Source organism: Mustela nigripes, chromosome 12, assembly GCF_022355385.1.
Source record: "Mustela nigripes isolate SB6536 chromosome 12, MUSNIG.SB6536, whole genome shotgun sequence".
NCBI classification, from domain to species: domain Eukaryota; kingdom Metazoa; phylum Chordata; class Mammalia; order Carnivora; family Mustelidae; genus Mustela; species Mustela nigripes.
The window spans coordinates 48,103,255-48,117,815 of NC_081568.1; the positions used below are offsets into that span (position 1 = coordinate 48,103,255).

Consider the following 14,561-nt stretch of genomic DNA (forward strand, 5'->3'; position numbering starts at 1 on the left):
TAGACACTTAACTACTGAGCCACCCAAGGGCCCTGTTTTATTTAAAATTGTGTAATTTCGCTGCTTTTTAATATACACACATGACTTTTTTAACTGTTGGAAAAATGCCACTCTCAACATATAACCAATTTTTCCCAATTTAAGTCAAAAGGAGTTCATATTCCAAATGAATTATGTATTTGGTTTACAGATAAAGTAAGCATAAATCTAAACTTAACATATATATCAAAAGACTACCTATAGAAAATTAATCCTCAATACTTAATTCTACAAAAGTCCCATAGATATTTCTACACTTGTTTGCTAAATGAAGTGTCAGCATCCAGCGTTCTAATTAGAATAGTGCTGTCATAATTGATACTTAAATTACTCAGTAATCAGTTGCTAGCATAAACAATTCAAAAACTGAACAAGAGTTATATTATGACAGAAGTATATGAATTATAGGTAGGTGGCTGTAACAGGAAATACCACTGGAAGAATACATTTTATAGAAGCATTTTATTGACATAATTATATTATCTACAATACATATACTTGTAAAGCATGTGTTTTGATTGTTTTTTTATACTAAACTGATTTGTAGAAAGCAAATTACAATGCTAGAAGTGGAAAAAGTAGGAAGAGACTAGCAATGGAGCAGGCTTCACATAGCTTATTCTCTTAAAGTTTAAAAATATGAAAACAAAACCTTAATTATCCAGAAGAAAATCACCACTGTTACTTCTCCCACATGCCAACTCTTTGTACTTACTCTAGGTGTTTCTACATACTCAGAAATTCTAACATCTTAATTGTGACAAATATCTCTCTATATATAATCTACCCTGTCATCTGTATTTTAAAAATCTGCCTCAAAATAAACAAACAAATAAATAAATAAATAAAATCTGCCTCAGTGGGTTAAGCCTCTGCCTTCGGCTCAGGTCATGATCCCAGGGTCCCAGGATCCAGCCCCGCATCTGGCTTTCTGCTCAGCAGAGAGCCTGTTTCCCCCTCTCTCTCTGCCTGCCTCTCTGCCTACTTCTAATCTCTGTCAAATAAATAAATAAAATCTTTTAAAAAGAAAAAAATCTGCCTCAGCACTAAAAGTAACCAAGACCAGGGGGTCCTTGGAGAAATGACTGACTTCAGGGCTGAAGTAGTAAAAGTACAGGATAAGTTTGAAACATCTTATCCAGAAAGTAAGAAAGTGCCCAAAAAACAAAATGAAAATAAAACCAAACAAAACACACACTAAAAAGACAAAGGCCTGCTTTACAAGGCTCCCACTGGCCAAAACTGTGACAACTTGAATGCTGAAATAAATAAAGACAGTATGGATTACAACCCATTGAATAAAATGACAAGGGATTACAACCCACTGAATAAAATGATAAGGGAGGGATGTAGGGAAGGAGGGGGAGTAATGAAAGCTCTTCTGTATGGTACACTGATAAATACATACAAGGACAGAGTGTGGGGGAAGGTAATAGAAGAGGGTGAGTCACCAACTGTAACCATCACAATGAACACTAGTTAAAGCAAGAAGCATCAGCAGATGCTAAATCTAGGCGGGAGTTTGATGAGAAGAGATCTTAAACTATCTCCCCACAGACTGCTTATTTCTTATTACGATGAGAACAGTTAACTACACAGTGAAGAAACTAGACAACACCTTGACTTAGTGCTCAAAATTAACAGAGCATACAGACCTTGTGTACCTCCTGAAAAGGACATGCTATTAATGTACTATCCCAGCTCAGAATACATACAACATCAGCTAACCTTAAATTGAGGAATAACCTTAAGTACAGAAATAAAATAACTGGCTTATAATCTTCAAAAATGCCAATGTTATGAGAGGCAAAGAAAAGTTAAGGAACTCCTCATTAAAGGAGACTAAAGAGTCATGACAAATACATGATCCTGGACAGAATCCTGCACTGGAATGAGATGACTTAACACAACTGTAATACAGGCTACAGAGAGAGAAAATTATTCTTTCAATGTTAAATTTCTTGAATCTGATACCCATATTATGGTTATATAGAATAATCATCTCTGTTCTTAGGAAAGGCACACTGAAGTTCTGAGGCAAAGGTGGTATGTAACCTACTTTAAAAAATGTATCAGAAATGTACGTGTGTGTGTGTGTGTGTGTGTGTGTGTGTGTGTAGACGAAGTGGAAGAGGAAGAAGAGAATGTAAAGCAAATACGGCAAAAATCTTAAAAATCGGTGAATTAGGATAAAGGATTACAGGTGTTTCCTTTACTATTCCTAGAACTTTAATTTCAGAATAAAACATTATTTAAAACTTTGCCTAACTGCATAATATTGTAAATGTATTAAATGCCACTGAATTCAGCACTTTAAAATGGTTAATGCTATGTGATTCTTACCTCAGTGTTTTTTTTTTTTTTTAATTTGTCTCTCTAGGTAATATACATAACTTGGAACAAAAGTCAAACTCCATGAAAATGGTTAGGTTTATTACCTTTTCATTTTGAGCTATCATTTTCTTGATTCTACAATTTGGAGAACATTTATTTCAGTTTTGAACTAGGCAATGACTAGCTTTTTCAAGTGCAATCATTATTCTATTAATGCACTTAAGAATCTAGATGCAGAATGAACATTATGCTTTCAGATACAGAATGCAAAAGTTTAAATGTTAAAGTTTATCAGAGTTAAAACATAATGAAATTTAGGCTAACCTAAATTTTATAATTAATGTCATTTTATATTTAACTTATAGTAAAAGGAACAATTAATTAGTAATATAAAGTATGCATATTTTAACCTTTTAGTACAGCAAACACCACATCTCCTTTTCTAAAGCATGTTAGCATGTCAAGCAATCTTAAATACTTACACAACTGAAAAATCCTAATGGTTAACCATTTTCCTCAACTAATAAATAGGCCAAAAACACCCTTAATTAAGCTCTTAGGGCCGTTCTAGTTCTAAAGTTTCCATGTAACACAGTAACCTATTACCATATTTAATGACAATAAAAGCTAGCAAAATGTTGTATTTAGATACAACAGTGACAGAATATTTATGACTCTAAATAACCAGGACACCCATTCCCACTTGCTAGAAAAACTTAGTAAAATATTTAGCATAAGATATTTATTTGAAAGTTGTTTTGGAAATACCAGTCATTACAAATTCAACTGTATATCCTGTGGTAGACATTATCAATTCAAGTTCAAGTTCTTCAAGTGCAATTTCTAATAAATTTTGGAAGTCTAAGCTCCCAAGGTAATAAATTTTAAAAGCCTACCCTCTCAAGTCCCGTTTTTTTAAAAGTATGGAATATTATTCCTATTCAACAACCAAAACCACTCCTACTCTGTTCTTAAAGCAGCTTTAGACAATCTTTCGCTACTGATGGCAGTTGTTTAATGCCTCTTGCACAGATTTGTCAAGAAATCAAATTTTTCTTTTATAAAGAAAAAACTGTGATGTTCTTCTTATTAAGAGGTATTATGTGTTAAAATGGCTTCACAAACAGATCAAATATCCAAGGTATTAAAAAGTAAGTGTAGTGTTAATTTTGTGTTCTAGATCCCAATTCTAGTTTATACAGGTATGGATAAAATAGCCACTATAATAATTTTAATAGTAAAAATTTTACTGGTAAGGGGGTTTAACATTTAACAGTTTATTTAAAAATTTCTGCCAACTTTTAAATTTCTTTTAATTAGAACTAATCTAAGGAATAACAGTCTTTGTTCATCTCTTTTAATCCTGGGTTATTGTTTTTAAAGCAGTCTCCCAATGAGGAAACTAAATAAACAAAAGAAAAACACTGAAGAATTCATTGAGAACACAGTGATAACATTTCCATAATATAGTAACTCAATAAATTCTTTTAACAGTCCTGGAAGTTAGAACTTATCCCATTTTATACAGGAAAATTGGACAAAATCTCTTAATTTATCAGGTCTCCCTTCTAATTACCCCATTCCACGGCTCATTTAAAGATTTTATTTGAGAGAAAGAGAATCTTAAGCAGACTCCCTGCTGAGCACAGAGCTCAAAGACCAGGTTCATTCTCAGGTGGCCTACCACCACTCATTTAATAATAAAACTGAAATCCAAAGGAATCTGCTCAGCTTGGGCATACTCATGACCATTATCTTTCTGAATATGTAATTTTAGTAAATGTACTACCTGATTCCTTCATGATAAAAATCTAAAAGGAAGTTCTGAAATTAGTTACCCTTAAAAAAAATAGCTTTATACTATTCTAAGGGAATGATAAATTGATGCAAAATTCTGCACTGGGACATGAAAATTACATCATTGTAGACACAAATGCCTGACATTGTACGATATTGTACAGTGTGATCACATGACTGATTATTTTCACTTCTACCTGATTAAGTTCAGAAACACTGATAAAGGGGCGCCTGGGTGGCTCAGTGGGTTAAAGCCTCTGCCTTCGGCTCAGGTCATGATCCCAGGGTCCTGGGATCGAGCCCCCACCGGGCTCTCTGCTCAGTAGGGAGCCTGCTTCCTCCTCTCTCTCTCCCTGTCTCTCTGTCTCCTTGTGATCTCTGTCTGTCAAATAAATAAATAAAATCTTAAAAAAAAAAAAAAAAGAAAGAAACACTGATAAATATCAAGCACTAACCAAAGTATGTAACTAACCCCCCCCTTAAAAAAAAAAGATCGATTATTTATTTATTTATTTGACAGAGATGCAGTGCAAGAGGGAACACAAGCAGGGGGAGTGGGAGAGAGAGCAGTACACCTCCCCTGAGAAGGAAGCCTGGGATCATGACCTGAGCAGAAGGCTGAAGCTTAACAACTGGGCCACCCAGGAGCCCCTGTAACTAAAAATCTTATCAACAAAGCTAAAATGAGAAATCCTGTACCTACTTCAATAGTGATGCTTGTAAAACTACCTCTATCTGAAGTCGAGTATTTGATATTTTGTTTAAATTGAGTTTTTCGTTTTTTACCCTTGATTGATTGAACTCAGATTTATCCATATAAATGTATATCCAAATCCTAAAAACTAGGTTCAACTTTTCTGACATACAGGAAATTACTTCCAGAACCCCGCCACCAAAATTTAATCCTCTATAATTTAGCTCCCCTGAAGCCATTAAAAAAATCCAAATATCTATACTTCAAAATTATTTACTTTGTACGATCTGATTGGAGTAGGAAGGGCTCTTCCTTTTGTGATGGAGCATCATCTCAGAAAGTATTCACTGATGTTATCCTATGTTTGGAACCATCTGGGAGCAGGTTCTTATCAGTGACTCTACATTGTTATTTGAATGGTTTCAGATTTTGCACTTCATGTTTGATACCTTATTCAGCCTCATCTTCCTTTCAGGCAAATACACGTAAAAAAGAAAAAGTATCGCAGGATGTATCTCTTACATGAAGCTTTTGCTATCTTGTTCTTTTTATTCTCTGAATTTCAACAGTATTTACACTCCTATACCCCAAATTCAGGTATCATACCATCTTGTATTATTCTCTATTTCTTTTTCATGTGCTTCTCAGGTACATCTGCTTGACAGAATCAAATGCTGCTACTGGAACCTTAAGGTCTCTCTCATCTTCTAATACTCCATAGGGCTCATGGAAGATGTTTACTGAATACTCAGTGAAGGACCTTTTTAATGAATGGCCATGATTAGTAATGATTTTTTTTTTTTTAAGATTTTATTTATTTATTTGACAGAGAGAGATCACAAGTAGGCAGAGAAGCAGGCGGAGAGAGAGAGGAGGAAGCAGGCTCTCGGCTGAGCAAAGAGCCCGATGCGGGACTCGATCCCAGGACCCCGAGATCATGACCTGAGCCAAAGGCAGCGGCTTAACCCACTGAGCCACCCAGGCACCCTAGTAATGATTTTCAGTTACTGCATAACATTTAAATATTTATAACCTATACCAAAAACATAGTACTTAGGTAAGTATATAATGGACTCTGGAATATATTCTCAATCTGAAGAAAAATTGGGAAAAGTTGCGCATAAATCAGATTCATACAACATAGTAGTACATGCACAGCAAAGACCACAATCTAAAGATCAAAGGATTATATGAAACTTTAAAGTTGTGGAAACTGGCTATAAGACTACTAATTCTGGGACGCCTGGGTGGCTCAGTTGGTTAAGCAGCTGCCTTCGGCTGGGGTCATGATCCCAGCGTCCTGGGATCGAGTCCCACATCGGGCTCCTTGCTCGGCAGGGAGCCTGCTTCTCCCTCTGCCTCTGCCTGCCATTCTGTCTGCCTGTGCTTGCTCTCTGCCCCCCTCTCTCTCTGATAAATAAATAAAATCTTTAAAAAAAAAAAAAAGACTACTAATTCTGAAGCACATACTATAGCTCATAACTGTTATACTTTCTAAGATTAAGTAGTGAGCACCTTCACTACAAAACCCAAGATTTTCTTTTGCACATACACAAACATCTGTTTGCTTTCCTTCTGTTAAAGGGCATCCAAGTTACAGACATTATTCAAAGTTCTGCAAGAGTCCAGAAAGTTTTCTTTTATAATAGGTACATACAGGGGGGAAAAAACTCACTGAATTTGGTTCAGGAACTTAAGAATTATAAATTTCTTTCTAATTAATTTTTAATTAGTGTAAGGTATACACTAGTAACTCACCCTTATTATAGTAAAATAAGGCATTCTTTGTTTAATGTCCTGTAAAAGTAGCAAAAACTGTTAAATATATGTCCTTACAGCTGTCATCTAGATTTAAATCTAGACTCTTATTTTCTAGATGTGTTACTCTGGGCAAGTGCCTGGACATCTCTGCGGCCCATTTCCTCATCAATACATTGAAGACGATAATAATGTTGTCACAATTGTTCTTAGCATATGGCAAATGTTAAATAACTACTAGCTTTTATTAAAAATATATGGACTTGGAAGATTTCCTCAGTAATATAAATCAGCTTATCAAATTTAAGATATTCAAAAATATTCATTGAGCACCTACTATATATAATATGCTGTTCTAAGAGTCAGTAATACAGGAGTAAACAAAACAAAGTCCCTCACTTTAAGGAGTTTAATCCCTGAGGCAGCAGCTGTAAATAAAGGCAGTAAGAGGGGAAAGGAGTGATGCAGGTGAATGCATGCTATTTTATATGGGGAGTAAACAGAGAATCAGAGTGGTAGATGAGGTCACAGGGGGCAGTAGAGAGACAAATCAAGTACAGGCTAGAGGCAGTGAAGAGTGACAAAGGCTCTGAGGCAGATCCGATACAGTATTTTTAAAGAATCACTAGTGCTATGTGAAAAGCAGGTTATAGGATTAAAATTAAAATTTTCATTTGGCTTCATGAGAAATAAGCGACACTTCATTTAATGCCAAACTTATAAATACAAGCCAAACATATTAAACCAAGGGTATTCTTTAACTATTAAGGGTTAATTACAAAAACAGTTTTAATCAGACAACCTTAAGCTGAAGAATGAATAGGAGAAAAATCAATAGGAAAAAACCCTCATCATATTTATTTGCACTGTTCTTTAATGATTTCCTAAAAATACATGAAAACAAATGGCAAGAAACAAGAAACTGAATATTCAAAGCAGGTGGTTTTTCTATTTAAAAAATTTAAGGCTAGATCTAGATGAGAATTTTTAAAAAAATTTTTATCCATTTGACAGAAAGAGAGAGAGAACACATAAGCCAGGGGAGGGCAGAGGGAGAGGGAGCAGAAGATGCCCCATTGAACAGGGAGGACAATGCAGGGCTTGATACAAGGACCCTGGTATCAAGACCTGAACTGAAAGCAGATGCTTAACCCCACTGAGTCACCCAAGCACGCCTAGGTGAGAATTTTTGAGTGAAACATTTCAAAAGCATGCATACACATCTGCCATGTAGTGGTGAATGCAGGTTTAAGTTAAAATTATTTACATTTGAATTATATAGAACCTACTCCCCTAAGAATTTAGAAACTTAACAAAATCACATGTCAAAAGACATTCTTATTAGCAAACTACTTTCCTTAAGTACAAAACATGCCTATGGTTGCAAATAAACAAAATTATTCATATCTAATAGTTCATTAGTTGAATCTATCCACAAGTCACAAACAGCTATAAACTGTTTCCAACGTGGGAGTACATTATGTTCTTTTACCTGTATTTAATTTTCAGGCTGAAGAGCTCTGGTAAGCCAAAAAAAAATTCTTGCCAACTTGGGAGAATGGACTGAATAATTGGAAAACCCCTTCTGCGATGTTCTTTACTTGTATATATTGCTCATCTATTGTCAGAGGTTACAAATATGATATATTTTAGAGATTTCTTTTTTTTTAAGATTTTTTTTTTAAAGATTTATTTATTTGACAGACAGAGATCACAAGTAGGCAGAGAGGCAGGCAGACAGAGAGGGGAAGCAGGCTCCTGGCCAAGCAGAGAGCCCAATGTGGGGCTCCTCCCAGGACCCCTGGGATCATGACCTGAGCCGAAGGCAGAGGCTTTTGCCCACCAAGCCACCTAGGCACCCCAGAGATTTCTTTTTCTTGATACTGTTCAGTTTCTTAAGAATAAACCATCAACTTCAATTTGCCTTAAAAAAATAAATCTTTTTACATCTTAGGAGGAAAGTTTACATTAGGCCTATCTTTGAAATCTTGAAAAAAATACAAAACAAACTGAACAAAAATTAGCAGATGAAAACTGCAATATGTCTTCCCAAAGACTCTATTCCTCAACATGTCTTTTTAAAGAACTACTTCTGTAATATGCTTTACAATATTAAAGTAAAAGATTTTATAACTTGGTGAAAACAACACACAGCACAGGTAGTAGAGATATTTAGTGAGCTTTCTTTATGTAGGTTAAGCTGTCCATTCAGATGAAGAGCTTTATGAAAGAGTGCCCCTGAAAATAATGATTCAGGATTAAAACACAGTTCTTACATACTTGTAAATAATGTAGTCTGACAACAATATTTTATTTTTTTAAACACTTATTCTTTTGAATTTTTTGTATGTTACAAATTACTTTTTGTATTACATAATAACAATAGGCATTTCAAGAGTTTATGTCAGATAATATGCTAAGTGTATCACATGAATTTAATCCTCACAAGAACCCTGTAAAAAAAAGTATCTCCACTTCCTAGACAGAAAAATGTAGAGATATTGTTTCAATGCCCAAGACCACTACTTCTAAAAAAAAAAAAAAAAAAAGACCACTGCTTCTTAGTAGTGGACCCAGATTTTAGTCAAGTTCTGATCTCTAAATCAAACTGCTTCACAGATCCATATTGCCTGGAGGTGTAGTAGGATAAGGTGTCTTGCTAGCAAATTACTATAAAAACAGGTGGATGGACAAACACACACAAGTCAACTGAACAAGGAAAACTTATGAAATGACACCTTAAAAAAGCATAAAGGAATAAACAGTTAAATATGTTGTTCTAGAATGTTAAGTAATGTCAGCTGAGGCTAAAAGGAGTTAACTCATTGTATCTAAGAGCTATGACAAATACTAAAAAAAAAAAAAAAAAAAAGAACTTTCTAAAAGCTAAATATATCCTAATATGAAAGATAAAACAGTAAAATTTCTTCAAGATTAAAACGTTAAACTGCCTATACTCTTTTTTCTTAAAAGAAATATAAGTAAACATTAGAAATAAATAAGAAAACAATACAAGAGCATAGAAAAAAAGGTTCAACTGTGGAGTCATACTGTAAAAACCAGGAGTACTAGTAAGTGTAATTTAAAATTAAAAAAAAAAAAAAAAAGCCAAGTACTTTTAGTGGATATATCAGTAAGCAGATGAAAAACTACTTGCAAACTAACACACATGGCACAGAAAAACACAAGAGGCAACTAAGTGATTTTTAAAAGCATTTTGACACTAGTACTAAATAGGCTAATTTAAACTAAAGAAATGCTGGCAGAAGATAAATTAAACCCTTCGTTCTTTGGAATTAAATTCTTAATATCTTCTTATAACCACTTACTAGAGGAGAAGGAGGATAATTATTTCAGCAGTAACAATTATCTGTAATTGGTTCCCCAAAATTTGATATGGGAATAATAAAAAGCAGACAGTCATGTTGGCTTTCAAATTCTAAGACACACACGGAAGAGAGATTTACTGGTAAGATGATAGGGAAATAAAGGGGAAACCATGTGCGGACTAAAAGGCAAAACTGATAAGTTCAAGTTGTAGCCTATCATGTAATGTCAAGTTTCTTTTTTCTTTCTTTTTTTTTTTTCTTTTTAAGGTTTTATTTATTTATTTGACAGAGAGAGGGAGACACATACAGACAAAAAGGGGAATACAAGCAGAGTGAGTGGGAGAGGGAAGCAGGCTTCCCACTGAGCAAGAAACCTGATGGGGGACTCTGCTCCCAGGATCATGAACAGAAGGCAGAAGCTTAATGACTGAGCCACATAGGGGCCCCAATGTCAAGTTTCTTGAAGGCAGGTATTATACTTTTCAAGTTCAGAAAGTACAGTACTACTCCAAAAAAATAATAAATGTATTATCTGTTGAAATAACCGAATGAAACTATTTTCTATAAAAGCCAAAAGTTCTCCCTCCGGGTTGTAGACTAGAACAGCAGTTTCTGTCGCTCGATTACATGAGCTAAACATGCAGGTAACACCAACAAAAATCAGCCTTTGGGGGAAAATGCAAGCGATGCTTAGGAAGATAACTTAAAATGGACTATCTATAACAGCTGCCTTTCTATAGGAGTTAGCCCACGCCTGGAAATCACTATCATAAAAAGAGAAAGAACCACTGGAGCGCCTGGGTGGCTCAGTCATTGGGTGTCTGCCTTCTGCTTGTGTCGTGGTCCTGGGATCAGAGACTGTTTCTCCCTCTCCCACTTCCCCTGCTTGTGATCCCTCTCTCACTGTGTCTCTCTCTGTCAAATAAGTAAATAAAATATTTTTAAAAAGAAAAAAAAAGAGCAAGGACCACTAATGAAATAGATTTACCATTAATATTACTCCCGGAGATGAAAGATAAGAATTAGCCGCGTCTGAATAATAAGCAGCAGTTGTGATCTACTACTATCAGGTCACGTTCACTGTATTTCCAAAATTTGGAGAAAAAATAGAGAATTGCAGCACCTTTCAATCTATACCATGTAGGATGACGAAATATAAAAGTTATCCAATTTCATTACAAGAAGGCAGGTCACACAACAGTGGTCAAGCTAATCCTAGTCAGTAAGAGTGGTGCCACTTATCCTTTCCTGCCAACGCTGCCTTTTATGCAACTTGAGTACAAGTGGGAGGAATTTTTCCTCCAAGCTCTGGCTGGCCTATGACTTTATCTGCTTTTCTTCAGTGTTCTGCAAGACAAGCCATTTAATACTGCCAGGAGGTGCAAGAATTGTGGAGAGTATCTCCTCACCCTCCAGGTCTTCAAGCTCTCAAAAGCCAGTATTTGAAATATATCATTATGCTTCAGAACTGCCACCATACTTGATCTAACTGTAGCTCCAGGGAACTTATTCTGAAAAAGTACATTTTTCTTTCTGAAGTAAACCTCACTGGTTAGGGATATATGCTAAATGAAAGTCCTTGTTCTCCTGAGTCACGGGTTGCACTTATTTACTGCATAAAGCATTTACATATAACATATATTGATTACCACTTAAAAAAAATTCCCTTTTCAGCCCAAAATATCTCTGGAGGATAATGACTTTCCAAAATTTATCTGCTATTATGAAATACTACTTTCATTTCTTTCCCACTGATGGAAATTCATGTCTCCAAAGAGCCAGTGAAGTTGTAAAGTCTTTCTCTACCCTAGTCCCCTCATTTTACAGATAAGGAATCTATAATCTGGAGATCTATGTGATTCTCTCTAAAATTAGACATATGGCTAGCTTAAAAGGCAGTATCAGAATCTGAACCCAGGTCTCCAACTAGTGCCCGTAATCCAAACTCACTGAGTAATCCTTAATCACTCCGTTGTTTCTTTATGTCAAGTTCCCTCAATACCTTATCCCCCTAATAATCAAAGTAGCCATTCTATGGATCCATTTCTCCTCCACCATGGCATTTTAAGGTGAAGAGTCTAACTGAACACAGTAACAGAGGTACTGGTTCTTACATTTTGAGGGAAGATTTTCTTCTCTTCTGCCAGTGAAAGATGAAAATTAAATCCTGAGTATTCATCAGTAAAATAACCTCACATCTTAGTATCATGTGTCAGGCACCCACAAAAGCTTTAAAAAGTCCTTGGTGCAACATTCTTACATGTTCTTGAATAACTTGGTTCAAGTCTCCATTCTAAAGTGGGTAGTAAAAAGGAAGACAGAGTTCTTTTTTAAGAACAGTTGTTCCATTACAACTTGATAACTACTTCCGTGGCAAATTTAACCTGAACACTTGAAGATTAGTAACATAGGTGATAAAGACAAAACAATACGAACTGTACAAGAGCAGGAACATTGTCTTGATTTCTTTCCCCTGAAAAATGTATATAGTCTCTGCAAATTTGTGAGTACCACAAACTTAGTCCTCCAAGATAACAAGGTGTTTCTTAATGGTTTCCTCTTCTGTTCTCTGACTTAGAAATAGCTAGTTTTGTAGAGACTTTTAGACTGTTAAAAACGATTTAAGCTGGTATCTAAGTCCTTGTATCATATATATAAAAAAAAACCCAAAAAACAAAATAAAACAAAAACCAACCAATGATCCTGCAGAGCATACATGGCATCCACAGGGGAAAAAATTAAAGAACAACTAATGAACCTGGATCTAGAAAAGAACAATGATTTTATCTTTAGAAAGCAAAGGCTGTATAAATAGCAAAATAAGCCCAATATAAATGTCTGAGGGCTTACCCATCAAATGAATAGCTGATAAAGGAAAATTATTAAAGCAAATCACTCTTCAAACATGGTGCTTCTCTTCTAATGTTTATCTCACTCTCAATGCAGAACATCTGTTACAGTTATCAAAAGTATACCGATCTAAACATATTGTGTTAGGGGTTTTATATGTAAAGCCTTTAGCCCTTAATCCTTACAACACTGTAAGGTAGGTATCTATTATTATTTACACACTGCACCTAAGAAAACTAGGGCACTTAAAGATTAAGTAACTTGCCAAGGTTACAAAGCTCTTCAGATTCTGAAACCTATGGGGTTTTTTTAGGTGCTCTATTGCCTTGGTAGCTCAGAAAATCTGAAAATGTGGTCAAACCCTAAGTTCTATCCGATGCATTATCCATACCACTATGAATGGTGGTTTTTTGTTTTTTGCCTTTGTTTTGTTGTTTTTGGTGTCAAGAAAGACTCAATAGTTTGCCATTTACACTTCCTGATTTTAGGTTGGGCTGGTACCACAAACGTTTTTTATCACCACACATATTGCGCAAGCACTAGAACCCAAAAGGAAGAGACCCAGTTAAAATCTTAAACTTTATTTCCTGCTGGCCTAGAAGAACTTACTTAACCATTGTTATGTCCGTTAAGTAAGGTTTTCTTAGTGTAGTGAGACACTGAAGTTATCACTTAAGTGTTAAGTGTAAAGGAAATCATCCACATTATTAGTCATTTTACCTGTGAGGGACGTTAACAGCAGATCAACAGGATATAAACCTGGGCTGTTTCTTTCTTTAAGGGAAATGTCTTAATGACTTGTTAATTGCCCCAAATGGAACAACTGGCCCTCCAAAAATGAAGTGTAGTGGAAAAGAAACAGAGGAAAGAAGAATCACAATAAGTTACATGGTGATCTACTTTCACTAGCGTTAGGAAAGCAAAGGATGAATCTCCTCTTGAGTAACTTCGGTCTGACCACAACCGCCACTTGTTACACCGATCACCCACTCCAACCCTTCAGGTTCATTAGAATTAAAAGAAACCCAGAAGGTAAAGTACACAATCTGACGGGGCCCGAGGTCTCCGCACCACACCCTAAGGAACACAGAGCGTCAGTGCATTGCGTCCCTCACCCCCAAACCTTCGCTGCTACCCTGGAGGCAAAGCCCAAAGCCTGGGGCCAAAGACTGTCCTTCGGTCAGGGCAGCGACCCAGCTCTAGACAACCCCGCCCCCTCCCCTGACCAAATGGTCTGTGCCTAGTGGGATGGAGGTAGGGGCAAGATGAGGAAGGCCTGCACAGGAGAGGAAGGGGCTAACGGGATGTTCTGAAACCAGGAGGGGTCCCTTCTCAGTCTCGCCGGTCTGGACGAGCTCTGGGCCAGGGAAAGAGCCGGCCGCCGCCATGATGGGGCTGGCCGAGCCGGGGGGCGTGACGCGGGAGGCCCCGGGCGCGGGGCCAGCTCCCCTTCCCCCTTCCTCCCCTCCCCTGCGTGGGCCTCGGCCACAACTGACCCCCGATACTCACGCTTTGTCCACCAGCTCCCGCACCTTCCACATGTTCAACATTGTGCCCTGTGCGGGCCGAGCCGCCGCCTCCCTCCCCTACTCCCCACGGACCCCAGGACACTTCCGCGCCGGGGCAGATCCAGGCCGGGGTCGCTGCCGCCGCCCGCCGCCTCGAACTCCCCCAGTTAGGTCCTTCCCTTGCCACAGCCGCGGCGCCGCCGGTGACACGTCGAGACGCGGGGGCAGAGGCGCTGCGTGGAGCGGAAGTGC

The 14,561-nt window shown here is 36.9% G+C and overlaps 1 protein-coding gene across 2 annotated transcripts in view; it reads right to left on the reverse strand.

Annotated features, from left to right (window-relative positions):
* CLINT1 (clathrin interactor 1) overlaps nucleotides 1-14,541 on the reverse strand; it is a 60,634-nt gene extending 46,093 nt beyond the window's left edge. For both annotated transcript variants that reach the window (XM_059417261.1, XM_059417260.1), the window contains exon 1: nucleotides 14,311-14,541. In XM_059417261.1, the coding sequence (XP_059273244.1) occupies nucleotides 14,311-14,351 (41 nt within the window). In that variant the 5' untranslated portion in view covers nucleotides 14,352-14,541. The remainder of the gene's footprint in view (nucleotides 1-14,310) is intronic.
* Between the last annotated feature and the right edge of the window lie 20 nt (nucleotides 14,542-14,561).